A 13,727-nucleotide genomic window follows, 5' to 3' on the forward strand; every position below is an offset into this window, starting at 1 on the left:
GGGGAAGTCCATTTTGACTCATTCTTTAAGAGTTCTCTTCCCATTCTCACACACTCCCAGTAGCCCAATCTACTTTTGCCAAACTACAAGAGCCTCAGGGATGCAATTTTCCCAAGGTCCTATATAAGCATTGCCATAAGCTTTGCCATTTTGTTTGCCCCTTTCCAGTTCTACAATATCCTTTTTGAGGTGAGGCAACCAAAATGGTGCCCAGTATACCAAGCAAGGTCACACCATAGATTTGTATAACGGCAGGATGAGATGCCTCAGAACAATGTGACTTGGAACAAGGCAGGTTCAAAGGCTCATGACCTTCCAGTTATCACCAAGAATGGCTCAAATTACCTTCTCCATGCACCTCCGGAGTGTGTTAATGTTTCTGACCCACCAGCCTATACCCATAGTTCTTAGTTCGGACCACTGGGGGTCTCCTCTTTGAATTGCAGGGATCATGTTGATTAACTCTTCCTCTGCCTCCGAATGAAAAGCCCAGGCAAAGTGGCATGTAGAAACACCTAAATCATGGTACAGGGAAATCACAGGCACAAGGCAATTACAACATGGTGAATTAGATCAGAAATAAGAGCCTAGGGGGAGGTGGGAGCATGTTTGACTTACTGGATTTAAAGCCACTGGGGACATACGTTCATAATTTGTTAAGAATGATGCAAAAAATGCATTTTATGCAAATTTTGGAACAAGCGTGCATTCAGAGCTTTAGAATTCAGAACATTAATTTAAGAAAAACCGAGTGTGGCCACCTCCAATTCCACCAATCTAGTGAATAAAATTGTCATCATAACCCTAGTATATCTTGTCCTTTTCTCTACCCAAGGAGTCCAGGGCAATAAATAAATAAAAAGCTTTAAGCAACACAACTAAAAATAAAATACAAGGTATTAAAAACAATTATAAATATCTAAATACCAATCCCATAGCCTCACTACTAATAATTTCAAAGATCCTCGTATTTTTCAGCCACTAAATACCTTTTAAGCAGCAATGTTTCTATATTCCCCCCGCACTTGAATAATAAAGGAGGCACCTCACCACAAACGGGGAGCCATCACTAAGGAGACCCTGCCATGGGTCAATACCCAACGGCTCACACAGTCACTAGGTACCCTATTCTTCCCATTGCTTGCTGCTTCTTAGAGTGATTCGCATCAGGCAGGTCGCACCAAAGAATTACCTTGATGAAGTAGCTGAACGCGATATAAAGGTGGGAGTGATGTCAGAAGGCATGTATGCAAACGCATAGCTAGCAGGTACCGCAGGCCGCATTCATCTAAAGTTTCTCTCCCTGTGAAAATGCACCAAACGGTTAAAACACAATACATGCAGGTGTCCGTGTTGCTTAGTTACAACATTCATATGAGGCCTTTTCAAACAAAAGGTTCTCAAAACAATTTATATATGCAGGGCATAGCAGAATATTCAAATGCACACGACCATAGTATGACCTTATAACCGTTGATAGCTTCACACTTGTCTTTTTAATTATTCCAGATACTTGAAATGTTTTATAATGTGAGGCCAATAAAGGTATTTGATTGACTGATTTGGGGTAGGTTTGCGGGTTGGGCAGAAGGAGATAGGATGTGCCCATGCAATACCCACCTGGCGGAAACTCTAGCTCACATGGCCCTTAAATGTAAAATGTATGATGATCTCTGCCAACAATTTCTAGACCATCTATGTATTCCAAAATGGAAACCAGAGATGGAGGTTATGCGCTTATTACAGGGGAGAGACCAGGAGCTCACCAAGACAGTAGCTAAGTTCCTCTATTTGATTTTCTGTCGCTGAAGTATGCTACAGGATCCTGCCCTTGCTGGAAACCCACAGAGATGAGGCAGACTGCTTGCCTCTTCTGCCCTTTGGCGGGTGACAGTGCCGTTGGGGTGGTGATGAGATCGCACTGGCCTATCTATTCTCAATGTATTTTGAATGTTCTTATGTGATACCAACAAAGGTTACTTGACTTGATTGACGGATCGATTGAATGTGGGATGTATGGGTGGGCCCAAGCAAGGTATATTTATGAAATATATTTATTTAAAATAAATCAGAGGTCAACAAGAACTCGGACACTAATTTAAAAATGTCTTACGCCACTTCCTAAATGTCGCATCTTCCCCTATTGCCTCAATAAGAATTCCACAAGAAGGTGGCCAAGTTGTTTACCTGAGTAATGCTTATCTCTGTTTTCATCAAGCTCAGTGCTTGTGGTAGCAACAGTGTCTGCCAAGGCGACCAAGAACATCTGCTCCAGGCGAGTAAGTCCCGGTAAACTGGAGTGCATTAGATGGCTTGAGAGGACGCTGGCATGCTCTCGCCCAAAGTAAGTCGGCCCGTACTGAGACAGGTTGATGACTTTGGATTTATGCTCTCTCCTTTCCGGCTCAAAATCAATGAAGTCGTCCGTCGTCACCTGCTGAACCTGGAACAGATCCGAATAGTGATCCTCTGGCTTCCTTTTGGCATGGTCTTGTGAGCCTTGAGGCCTTTTGGTCGCTTCCTCCGTCTTGTACGTGGAATCCTGGTCTGCCGAAAGCAGCGCGTACAACGGCAGCGGAGGGATAGAGTCGATCTCTGTATAGTCCCGGGTCCCCTCTTTCCCAGTACTGACAGCGTCCTTTGCGGTGCTGCCACTTACGCTGATGGTGCGAGAGAGGTGCCGTTTGGAGCCGCCGTCGGCCGACTCGGGGTCTTTCACAATGGCAACTTCCCCCGCAATGCATTTCACCAAATGCGAAAGAATGGCTTTTGCTCTGCGGACTTTACCCAGGTCCATCAGCTCCAACAGCTGGGTTGGGTGGTACTGCGGGAGGGTAGGAGAAAGGACGTGGGCGGCTTCAAAAAGCCCGCCATCTTGAATCACAGTGGGGGTTCCGAAAACATCGTCCACAATGCCCGCTCCGTCGATGATGCTGGTTTTCTTCGCCATCCAACTGGTCTTCAATGGATCTTGCGTGGGGGAGTCTTCGCCAAGGAAACAGTCGCTCTCGCTGCCCCCCGATTTCATGGCATGCTTCCACTGTGCATAGACGTGCATTTCACAGTCCATTCCCACAACCAGTATCCCATCTCTTACCCAAGACAGGGAGACTGGCAATGAAGGGGTGCCATCTACAGAGGACACCAAGTCTATGGATCTCAGCAGCACCCATTTGGACCTTATGCCTTGCTTTATGCTACCACCTAGTGGTAAAGTAATGACGGCGACCCCCTCTTTGCTGCTGGTTTGCTCGGTCACAATTCCCGAAAGTCGGCCGTACATGAATATATTGGCACCCATGCTGACCGTCAGAATATGTGAGCCGTCTTCTTTCGAAACCCAGTCCAAGTGGACCAAATGCTTGGTGTTCGGCATCAGGTGCCGATCCTTGTTCAAAAATACATCCATTTTACTATATACAAATAAATTGCTGTCCACGCTCACTCTCGAGTCAAGGACGCTCCCGACTTCCACTAGATCGTCCAGGTGAATCGTCTGTTCCAAGACCCATTCTGACCCTCCGGTGGATTCACATTCAAATATACAAACGTGCATAGAAAATTCTTTGGAAACAAAACCGTTGTGTTGCATGGGTTGTTTGTATGCCACAGCCAAGCGCCCCGTATAGGAACAGCTGACAGCAACAGGCCTTCCCGAAATGCCCACTGTGCTGCTGTCGTCATCTTTCGAATCGTTCATTAAAGGCCACTTCTTCCAGTGATAGGTTTCCTTCGTTTCATTTCTGCTGTTCACCACCGTCTCAACAGAGCACCTCCAGAACCGCACTCTGTCATCCGAACAGGAAGTAACCAGCAAGTAAGGTGCGAGGCAGACTGGGTAAATTGATGAAGAGCTCAGGTGTCCTAAATGAATCAGAGATTACTATTATTATCATTATAAAAAATTGTATACCGTCTTTCATATGAAGATCCCAGGGTGATTCACAAGGTGAAACAGCATTTATATGACACAAACACAGCCTCCTAAGAGAGCCCGCAAAAAGTTACTAGCCTGCTGATTTGTGGCAGGTCTGTGGTCCAAACAAGTGAAACTTACACCCTCTTGAAAGTTAAAAAGCTTTCCCCATCTAGGAAATGTCTGCAGGCAACTGGCTATTTACAAGCCTGCATGACGATAGATCTGTTTTGATTTCTTAGCAGTATCAAACATTTCAGTCTCCAATCCATTTTGTTTCTAATTCATGTTTCTAATTCACAATATATAAGAGTGAAAACTACATCCAAACAATTTTTTTTGCATCTATAGGGTTACAGAGGACCAATGAATGCAGAATTTGCCCAAAGTCTCAGATTGGTAACCAAAGTTATAGGAATCAGTGTAACTAAGTATTGAATCATTGTTTTACCTGCAGAAGGAGTAGCTCGTACAACTTCTACACCAACTGGAATATCCAATGGGCAACTGTAGACCAGGCTAGAACTCAAAATAAGTTTACTAGCTGTCTGAAGATTAGCAACAGATGAAGAACGGGGCATGGGTGCAGCACCTGGTGAGGTATCTGGAGACGAGTCGACAGTCTGTTGCCCAGGTATGCCCAGCTGGTTTCCTGATGGTTGAACTTCAGCAGACTTTGCTTTAAAGATGCATCATTACAAAAAAAAAAAGTTCAGTGTGTAACAAGGACATGCTTCCCATTTAAAACATAGGCAAAGTTTTGATATAGCATGCAGGGTGAAAAGCTTTAAAAGAGGATTGGACAAATTCATGGAAGACAAGACCTTCAATGGCAGCTAACCCTGATATATGTTTTTTGCCTCCAATGTTGGAGGCATAGTATGTCTCTGAACAGCAGCTGCTAGCAATCTCAAGTGGGCAGAATTTCCCTGCTAGGATCTCTTTGCACATGTCTATCAAGCATGTCCACAGACAAGCACATGAACTGAAATAAGGAGAACCCTGCCGAGTCAGGCCAAAGACCCATCTAGTCTAGCATCCTGTTTGGATAGGAAGGCAGGATCTGAGTGCAGCAGTATTCTATTCATGTTTGCTCAGAAGTGAGTTGCAGTCCCACTGTGCTCAATGGGGCTTACGCCCAGGTAAATGTGCATCAGATGGCATCCTACAATCTTTAGCATGGTCATTAGATGCCACTGAAGAGTTAGGAGCATGTAACTTAATGCATCTGATCGGTTTTATGCAGCCTGACCATGCACAAGCTTAAGGAGAAGCATGAAATAGGTTTCCTGACATGTCACTACTGTGATTAAATGCTCACAAATGTTACACAAGTGAAAAATTCTAACACCCTGACAGCAATGCAGCAATTAAAAAAATCAGTGTGATATATCTCTTGTGCAAACAGAGGCCCCTTGCCTATTAGGGCTGGGCGATATCAGCTTTCCAACATTGCAATGTATCACCAGCCGAACATCGCGGTGTAGTGATACATTGCAATGTTGAAAAGGGGAGGAACGAGCACCATTGGCCCCGGCCGTGTGAGGCACCAGGGTGAAACCGCTGCCACTCCCAGTGCAAGGAGGGAGCAGAGAAGGAAGGTAAGGCGCAGGTAAGCCCCACCTGCGATGAAGACACCATCGCCCTCTCGCCCTCAAACTGGTCCCAGATGACGTATCGATACATCGCCCAGCCCTTTTGCCTACAAAGGTTGTGCCACTGAAATGTGGGAGGGTCAGTCTGTGCACAGAACCGTGGACTTGCATGCAAAACAACCCTAGTTGGGGGAACCGCCAGATCATATTTAAAGGGCCTTTACAGGAGGAGGAGAGGAAGGGAAAGTTCTGTTGCACAAGCAGAAACGCCTGCAATGATGGAACACTGTTCTAAGTGTGACACTGAATACAACCATTGGCCCAATGAGTTCATTATTTTCTATGCTGAATTTCCAGGATGAGAGTGGCTCTCTGGGATTTCAGACATAGAATGTTCCCTGCTCCGCCTGGAGACTGAATCTGGGACCTTCTGCATAAAAGGCAAATGCTCCACTGCTGAGTTATTCTGTAGCTCTGCTTGTCTGGAGGCTTGGGTGGTATTTGCAATTCTGCTATTTAATTGTTACTGGATTTTATACACTGTCTTATTAGCTGTCTTCCCCCAGCTGCAAGGCAGGATTTTGAAAAATGCCTTAAATCAAGCAGTGCATGATTAGAGTAAAAATACATGTTCATCTGGAAATTTCTTCACTCACCTACACATGCTTGAACAGATTTAAGATGCAGATGCCACATGTGAAGTATGGAACACCCATTTGTGTCTTTTTCGATTACAACTAGATAAAACTTTTCGGAGAATGGTGGTGGCCGATAACCTGTCCAAAATCAAAACCAAATATTAATGTCAAGCTGGCATTTCAATGTAAGTGATATTTATAAGCAACCAAACAAACCTATAGCCCAGTCTTCCTCCCAAAGATGCCCAGGGCGGCAATGACATTTTATGAAAAATGGACCATGCTGTAAGGATCACATTAAAAAAAAAATACCACTTTCTGCTGCATTTAAAAACTGTAAATCATTAAGTAATATGTTCATAGTACATAAACCTAACAGTGTACGCAAGAAAGAAAAGTTAAACCAATCTGATTTTAAGTCACAAAAAGAAAACCTTCTGACTTCATTGTTCCAAATTTGAGGACACACTTTCAAATTTCATTTTATATTTTGGAAGTGAAGTCTCACCTGAAAGTTGAGTGTTTTAGGCTTGTTGACAACTTGTGTATTATTTTAGCACATATCAGTACAAAATGTTGTAGTGCGTGAATTGTCAGAAACTGCTCAATGTTAAATACTGTTACAAGTTTTCTACCAAAAGCTACCAGATACAAAATACTGCATTGCCAACTAGCAAAGGATGTCAAATAGGAAATATATTGGAAATATATGGAGAATGTCCCCTGAATAGCCCCAGCAGCTGCCAAGTCCTCACTGCAGATACCTCTAGAGGAATTTTGGCTCTACGTACTATTCATTCTTCAAATGGGCTACAATTCTAGAAGAATTGTAGCAGTTTAACAGTCAATTCCTCTTCCCAGGGAACTCTGCAAATTGTAGCTCCATTTTTTTTTTGGAGGGGGGGAAATCTCCTAACAACTCTCAGCACTGTTAACAAACAGTAGCTCTCAGGATTCGTTAGGAGAAGCCATGGCTGTTTAAAGTGTTATGATAATGGAGAGCCAGTGTGGTGTAGTGGTTAAGAGCGGTAGTCTCGTAATCCTGGGTAACCGGGTTCGCGTCTCCGCTCCTCCACATGCAGCTGCTGGGTGACATTGGGCCAGTCACACTTCCTTGAAGTCTCTCAGCCCCACTCACCTCACAGAGTGTTTGTTGTGGGGGAGGAAGGGAAAGGAGAATGTTAGCCGCTTTGAGACTCCTTAAAGGGAGAGAAAGGCGGGATATCAAATCCAAACTCTTCTTCTTCTTCTTCTTCTTATGAAAAAAAGGCAAGTAAGTGGGAATATGATAAAAATGTATAAAATGATGCATAGGCTGGGGGTGGAGAAAGGCATTTATCTCCCCCCCCCCCAAATAATATTAGGACCCAGAACCACTCAATGAACAAGGGAAAGTAGACAGTACTAAATTCGACTATGGAATTTGCAACCACAAGATATAGTTTCATAACAGCCACCAACTTGGAGAGCTTTAAAAGAGGATTAGACACATTCACAGAGGATAAGGCTAGCCAAGGCTACTAGCTCCAATGGCTAGGATCTTGGCTGCTGGAGCGCATGAAAAGAAGAGGAAGATGGCGGTCATGTTTGGCTTGAGGGGATCTGGTTGACCTCTGTGGAAAAAGGATGCTGGATTAGTCGATCCCATCCAGCAGGAGATCTTCTGCTGCCTCCCAGGGGCACCACAACATTCCCTAAAGATTCCTTGCTTATGGATAAGAGTAGGGTACAAGTGCTTCACTATACCTTTGGAGGGCTGGAAAAATATCTCGGTTTCTTTCAGCTCCGCATCCTCTTTATGCGGTTTGTATCCCAAAATGAAGTCCTCTTGAAAGACGTGAAGCAATTGCGTGTTTGACCCACACTAGAAACAGCGTTAGACAGAAATCAACAGCTTGCACCAAATAGTTATGCACAATAACGTACAAGGTATCCAATCATATTCCGTGTGCGTTGTATCATCAGCTATCTCAGGTGCAGCGCAGCTTTGGCCCGCCTGGTGCTTGCTGAATTACAGTTCCCATCAGCCCCAGCGATCATGGCTGAAGGCCAGGAGTGATGGAGTTGTAGCTAAGCAACATCTCGAGGACCAAAGGTTTCCCATCGCTTGATCTACATAGAAGGCAGCTCTGGCTTCCATCCAGAACAGCCGCCCCATGGTGCTTGGTACCTTCAGTGCTGTTTCAGCTCCTCATTCCTGGGATTTTCACTTTGTTTTTCTAAACGCACAGCATTCTGGCCAGTCTTCATCAAGCAAGCGCCCCCCAGGTGCTGCCGCACTCTGACTCCTATCAGCCCCAGCCTGGTCCCTGGCAGGACGTCCCAGACTCCTTTTGATCTCCAAAGTGGAAAGGGCAGGATCATTTCCTTTACCATTAGCAAAAGCTTTGGGAGTCATGCATTTCAGCCTGACATAGGGAATCTAAAATGCTGCTCAAAAATCTCTGGCAGGCTTGCTACAGAAGCAGAGTAAGCTCAAAGCTTTCTTTGATTAATTACGCAGGATGTGTTCCGTTGATTAATTTAACACAGTAGGGAACAAAATTAATAGTAAATCCCATTGGAGCTAGACAAAAAACCTAATGCACTAAGGACTTCCTTTTGGAGGGTTTGGTTTGAGGTTTGACACTATTTTGCCAAGGCCTAAAATTTATAAGCTGGCTATAATGGTGCTAAAATCCTAGGGGAATCCCAACTCTCCCTGAAAACTCTTATGCACATTTATTCTAAATATGCAGGTCCCAAACAAGGCACATAATAAAACAATAATATTTTTTCTGGAAAATGCAAGATAGCAATTATTTAAACGTTTGTAACAAAGAGATTCCCATGGCAATGCCATTTTGTAAACAGACACAAAATACAGAGAGACCAACAGCTCATTCAAACTAAATAAATACACATTCTGCTGGAAAACAGCAGAATAGAAGGTTGTCACAACTATGTGTGCAATCAGAGAGTAGTTCGGATTTAGCCCAAAGGTGTTTATTTCAGGGTAGACATGTGCAGGACTGAACTGTTATTGGACATCATCTGTAGCAGGCAGCAGGTGGTGGCCATTATCTTGTAGTTCAAGGGTGGATGGAAGTGAATGTATGTGTGAGTGAGAGTTAGGCCCCATCTGCACTAGACGTTTAAAGCAGATTCATACTGCTTCAAACAGCCATGGCTTCTCCCAAAGAATCCTGGGAACTGTAGTCTGCTAAGGGTGCTGAAAAGTTCTCAGGCGACCTCTATTCCCCTCCCAGAGCTACAATTCTCAGAGTGGTTTAATAACCAATCTCTCTTCCCAGGGGACTATGGGAATTGTACCTCTGGGAGGGGAATAGCAGCCTCCTAAAGGTAAAGGAAAAGGACCCTTGGATGGTTAAGTCCAGTCAAAGGTGACTATGGGGTTGCGGCGCTCATCTCGCTTTCAGGCCGAGGGAGCCAGTGTTTGTCCACAGACAGCTTTCCGGGTCATGTGCCCAGCATGACTAAACCGCTTCTGGCACAACGGAACACCGTGACGGAAACCAGAGTACACGGAAATACCATTTACCTTCCCGTCGCAGTGGTACCTATTTATCTACTTGCACTGGTGTGCTTTCGAACTGCTAGGTTGGCAGGATCTGGGACAGAGCAACAGGAGCTCAACCCGGCGCAGGGATTCAAACCGCCAACCTTCTGATCAGCAAGCGCAAGAGGCTCAGTGGTTTAGACGACAGCGCCACCAGCACCCTTAACAAACTACAGTTCCCAGGATATTTTTATTTTGGCGGGGAGCCATGATTGTAACATGAACGTTGCTTTAGATGTAAGTGTCCTAAGTTAGGAAGCCTCTGAATTTTGTGTGGCTGGTATGTAGCATACCGCGGAAAAGTCTGTTGCATCTATTTCTCTGGCCCATTTCCCCCCTTGCCAGCCCACCACCATCACATGCCCCACTCTCTACCCACACAAGCTGAGAAAGGTTGCCCATCCCTACTGTCAGCACGGATTCCTGGTTTTTAATCACCATCTCCCCACTCCTGGTCTTTAATTAACAAACAAACAAGCACCAGGCATGGTTAAATGACCCATTAGAGGGTTAACTAATGTTTTACCTGGTCGGTTATAGCATCTAGTTCAATAATGCATCCCGGCCGAGCTGTTGATTGCTGGCTCACAATGTTAAAAACTTCACCGATGAGTTTCTGAAAGAGAAGGGAAGTTGGGAGAGTATTTGTATTTCGAGCTAATAGCTGCAGCTGAAGTTCCACTGGTACCAATAGCATCTGGGTGGCAAATAGCCACTTTGTGCCGTGGACTCCAAGCCAGCATGGGGGTTTGGCTGACCTTGCTCTAGATCATCATGGTTTTAGTTTGCGTGTGGTCTGATGTTTAGAAAATAATGCAGCCGCTAGTATGAATTCTCACTCTCTTTGCAACCTGATCGTACAGATTGCACTCCCCCTTTAATTTCTATCCTTAGCTTATGAATAAAGGTAACGGTAAAGGGACCCCTGACCATTAGGTCCAGTCATGGCCGACTCTGGGGTTGCAGAGCTCATCTCGTTTTACAGGCCGAGGGAGCTGGTGTACAGCTTCTGGGTCATGTGACCAGCATGACTAACCAGAGCAGCGCACGGAAACGCCATTTACCTTCCCGCCGGAGCGGTACCTATTTATCTACTTGCACTTTGACGTGCTGTCAAACTGCTAGGTTGGCAGGAGTAGCTTATGAATAGCTGCCCTCTAATCAGTACTTGTAATTTGACAGAAAAGTCACTGAGCAGGGATGGAGGTTACCAGCCAAAATAGTTGTCCAAGATGCCTCTGTTGTCCTCTTTGGGAAGCATATTAACAATGCTCTCCCAGGGCAGCTCCTCCTGCACCTTCATTTTTTAAAAATATATATATACAAAAGTTACAATACAATACATTTTCAATCAATATATCTGCCCCACAGACACCTCTGTGATGATGGTGGCATTAAAAAATCCTGTACATATATTTACAGGATAAGGGGGGGGGGGAGGTTCTTCTTTTTTAGCTCTTATTATATTATGTATTTTGTGTTTCTGTACTGGAAACTGCCCTGTGATCTTAGAATGAAAGGCGGTATATAAATTTAATAAATGGTAATAAAAATAAATAACAACAACAACTTCTTACAGAGGATCCTGGGTCACTCAGTTCATCCAAAAGTTTTCGTGCATCCACCACGGCTTGGTATAGCCTCAGGTTTTTGCCATCCGATGCCACGAAACAAGCACTCGCAGAATTGCAGTAGGTACCTAATTTAAAGGCAGGAGTCAGTTTTTGATATTTAATGTAAGCTATATGTTTTAGCAGTTATGGTTGGAGAGGCATTAAGCAGTTTCGTAATATTCCACCAATGCGACAAATTCCCTGTTTAGGGAAGTTTTTAATATTTAATGCTGTATTGTTTTTAACACTTGATTGGGAGCCGCCCAGAGTGGCTGGGGAAACTCAACCAGATGGGCGGGGTATAAATAATAAATTATTATTTATTATTATTATTATTATTATTATTATTATTATTATTATTATTAAGAATGTTGCTGCAGTCTCACAACTTCTAGCTGAGTTTGAAATAAGGCTGTTTTGCAGGAAGTGCTTGTCTACGCCCTTCCAACATTTAACAGATGAAAATGGGGAAACCGTATCCGTTGAAATTAACACATCTAAGTTAGCCCTGTCCATTGGTCAACCTGTGTAAAACTTAGCTGGATACAACCTGATGACTCAAAGCTTGCCTTGAAGGAGAGAGGCACAATCGCCACGCCACAGACCCATTTTCTGCACTAACTGCTTGCTATGCCGCTCAAACACCCAAGGAAATAAAACTTTCAACTAGAAGGGTTTACCTATTCATATAACTTCCGAACTAAAATACAGAAGAGCATTCCCCCAAGGGGGGACTAAAATAAGAAGAAATGTTTCTGGAAGTCGGGCAAAGTCATGGCTCATAAAGGTTATCTTCTTCTTTTTTAAAAAAAACAAAACCTGGCTTCTGTCAAGTTTTATTGTATACAACAACAGCACTCACCGAGACAATAGCTAGGAATAAGAGTCGGGAGCCAGGCCACATTGGAGAAGGCAGAGGTATGGAGAGAATTGATACGAGCCAATTCCGATACTCCACCCGTGTACGACAAAGGTCCAATGGGGTCCACACGCCACAGAATCAGCTCGCTGTAGATGGCGTTTGGATCGTGGAATGTAAGCGTCGCTGCGTTCCTAAACTGCTGCCTGGAAGAACCTTTCAGGTGCCTCATGGGGTCCATCATTTTGTTCAAGCCATCAGAGTCCCACGGCTGATCGGCCTCCGGGGTCCGCAGGGTGTTGTGGTGGGAAGACGTCAACAGGAGCGGGAGCACCGAGTGGCAAGCGAGGTCGTTGAGATGAAAGCGGTGCCCGCAGTACCTAAACTTGTGGGTGACTGTGTGCACCGTCGTGAAAGCAGACTTCTCCGCAAAAGAAACCGCCCACTGGTTGAGCGAGCCGTCGATGTGCTTAGAAACCATCATGACTGTGGGCACCGTGATGTTCGCGTTGAAGCTGTCCTGGGAGCATCCCGGCCTCCATCCAGGCAGGCTGTCGGAAATGCTAGTTCTCTTCTGGAGCAGCGCCTCGCTGATTTCTTTCGTGGAGGTGGTGCAGGCGTACATCATGATGTTTTTGCTAAGGGAGCTGGCGTCGCCGGACGGAAACGCAACGGGGATCTGAGAAGAAAATGAAACCTAGAGGAAAGGGAAGGAAATAGGGCAAATGTGTTAAGGCAAATAGTAATATTTTGATAGGAAAAGTCCCAATTTCCCCCTGCCCCAAGTATATGTCTAGCCAGTGGCGCCTCAGTTGTCAAACGTAATCCTTTCCGGAAGACCATTCGACTTCTGAAATGTTTGACAACCGAGGCGCAAAGGGCCACCTGCAGTTTCCATTGAAACACTATACCTGAACTTGCCGAAAGATGCCTGGATTATACTCATCCAAATATTTCACGTGCCACACTAGAAAGGTGCCGTCCACGGGATGGATGGTAAAGAGCATGTCTGGGTTCTTGTTCCATTCCTTAAGGAGCAATTCAATTTTCCTATCCAACAAGACAGTGGGAAGCGGCATGGGCGAGGCAGCTGGTGAAAGGATTTTGGGGCTCCCTTCTCTTTCCCCATCTTCATGTTCTGAGGATCCCGTGCCAGTCCCCGTCTCAGACTCTCTATCTAGAGACAACTCTGGAATCAAAGGTAAAATACATGAAGCAGATGCATTGGACCAGTTTGCACATCAAAGTATTTTTTTACCCTCCAAGATAAATATAACTCGTGTTTTATTTATATGTTAGACTGTCTACTGTGTATTTTAGACCAGGGTTTCCCAAACTAGCGGTCTCCAGCTGTTGTTGGACTACAACTCCCATCATCCCTAGCTAGCAGGACCATTGGTCAGGGATGATGGGAATTGTAGTCACCGAAAAATAGCTGGAGGCCCAAGTTTGGGAAGCCCTGTTTTAGACTGCCTACTGTAAACCACTTAAATGATTTTTTGCTGTAGTAATAAGCAGTATACAGTGGTACCTCGGGTTACATATGC

At 44.8% G+C, this 13,727-nt stretch overlaps 1 protein-coding gene across 8 annotated transcripts in view; it reads right to left on the reverse strand.

The window, feature by feature from the left end:
• DMXL2 (Dmx like 2) overlaps positions 1-13,727 on the reverse strand; it is a 106,932-nt gene that overhangs the window by 46,632 nt on the left and 46,573 nt on the right. For all 8 annotated transcript variants that reach the window (XM_083712333.1, XM_083712330.1, XM_083712332.1 and 5 more), the window contains 10 exons: positions 13,092-13,369; positions 12,184-12,877; positions 11,286-11,407; positions 10,235-10,324; positions 7,896-8,013; positions 6,168-6,287; positions 4,368-4,595; positions 2,188-3,864; positions 1,193-1,303; positions 346-515 (listed from right to left, as the gene is read on the reverse strand). In XM_083712333.1, the coding sequence (XP_083568459.1) occupies positions 346-515; positions 1,193-1,303; positions 2,188-3,864; positions 4,368-4,595; positions 6,168-6,287; positions 7,896-8,013; positions 10,235-10,324; positions 11,286-11,407; positions 12,184-12,877; positions 13,092-13,369 (3,608 nt within the window). The remainder of the gene's footprint in view (positions 1-345; positions 516-1,192; positions 1,304-2,187; positions 3,865-4,367; positions 4,596-6,167; positions 6,288-7,895; positions 8,014-10,234; positions 10,325-11,285; positions 11,408-12,183; positions 12,878-13,091; positions 13,370-13,727) is intronic.

This window comes from Podarcis gaigeae (assembly GCF_964106915.1).
Source record: "Podarcis gaigeae genome assembly, chromosome: 14".
NCBI lineage: Eukaryota > Metazoa > Chordata > Lepidosauria > Squamata > Lacertidae > Podarcis > Podarcis gaigeae.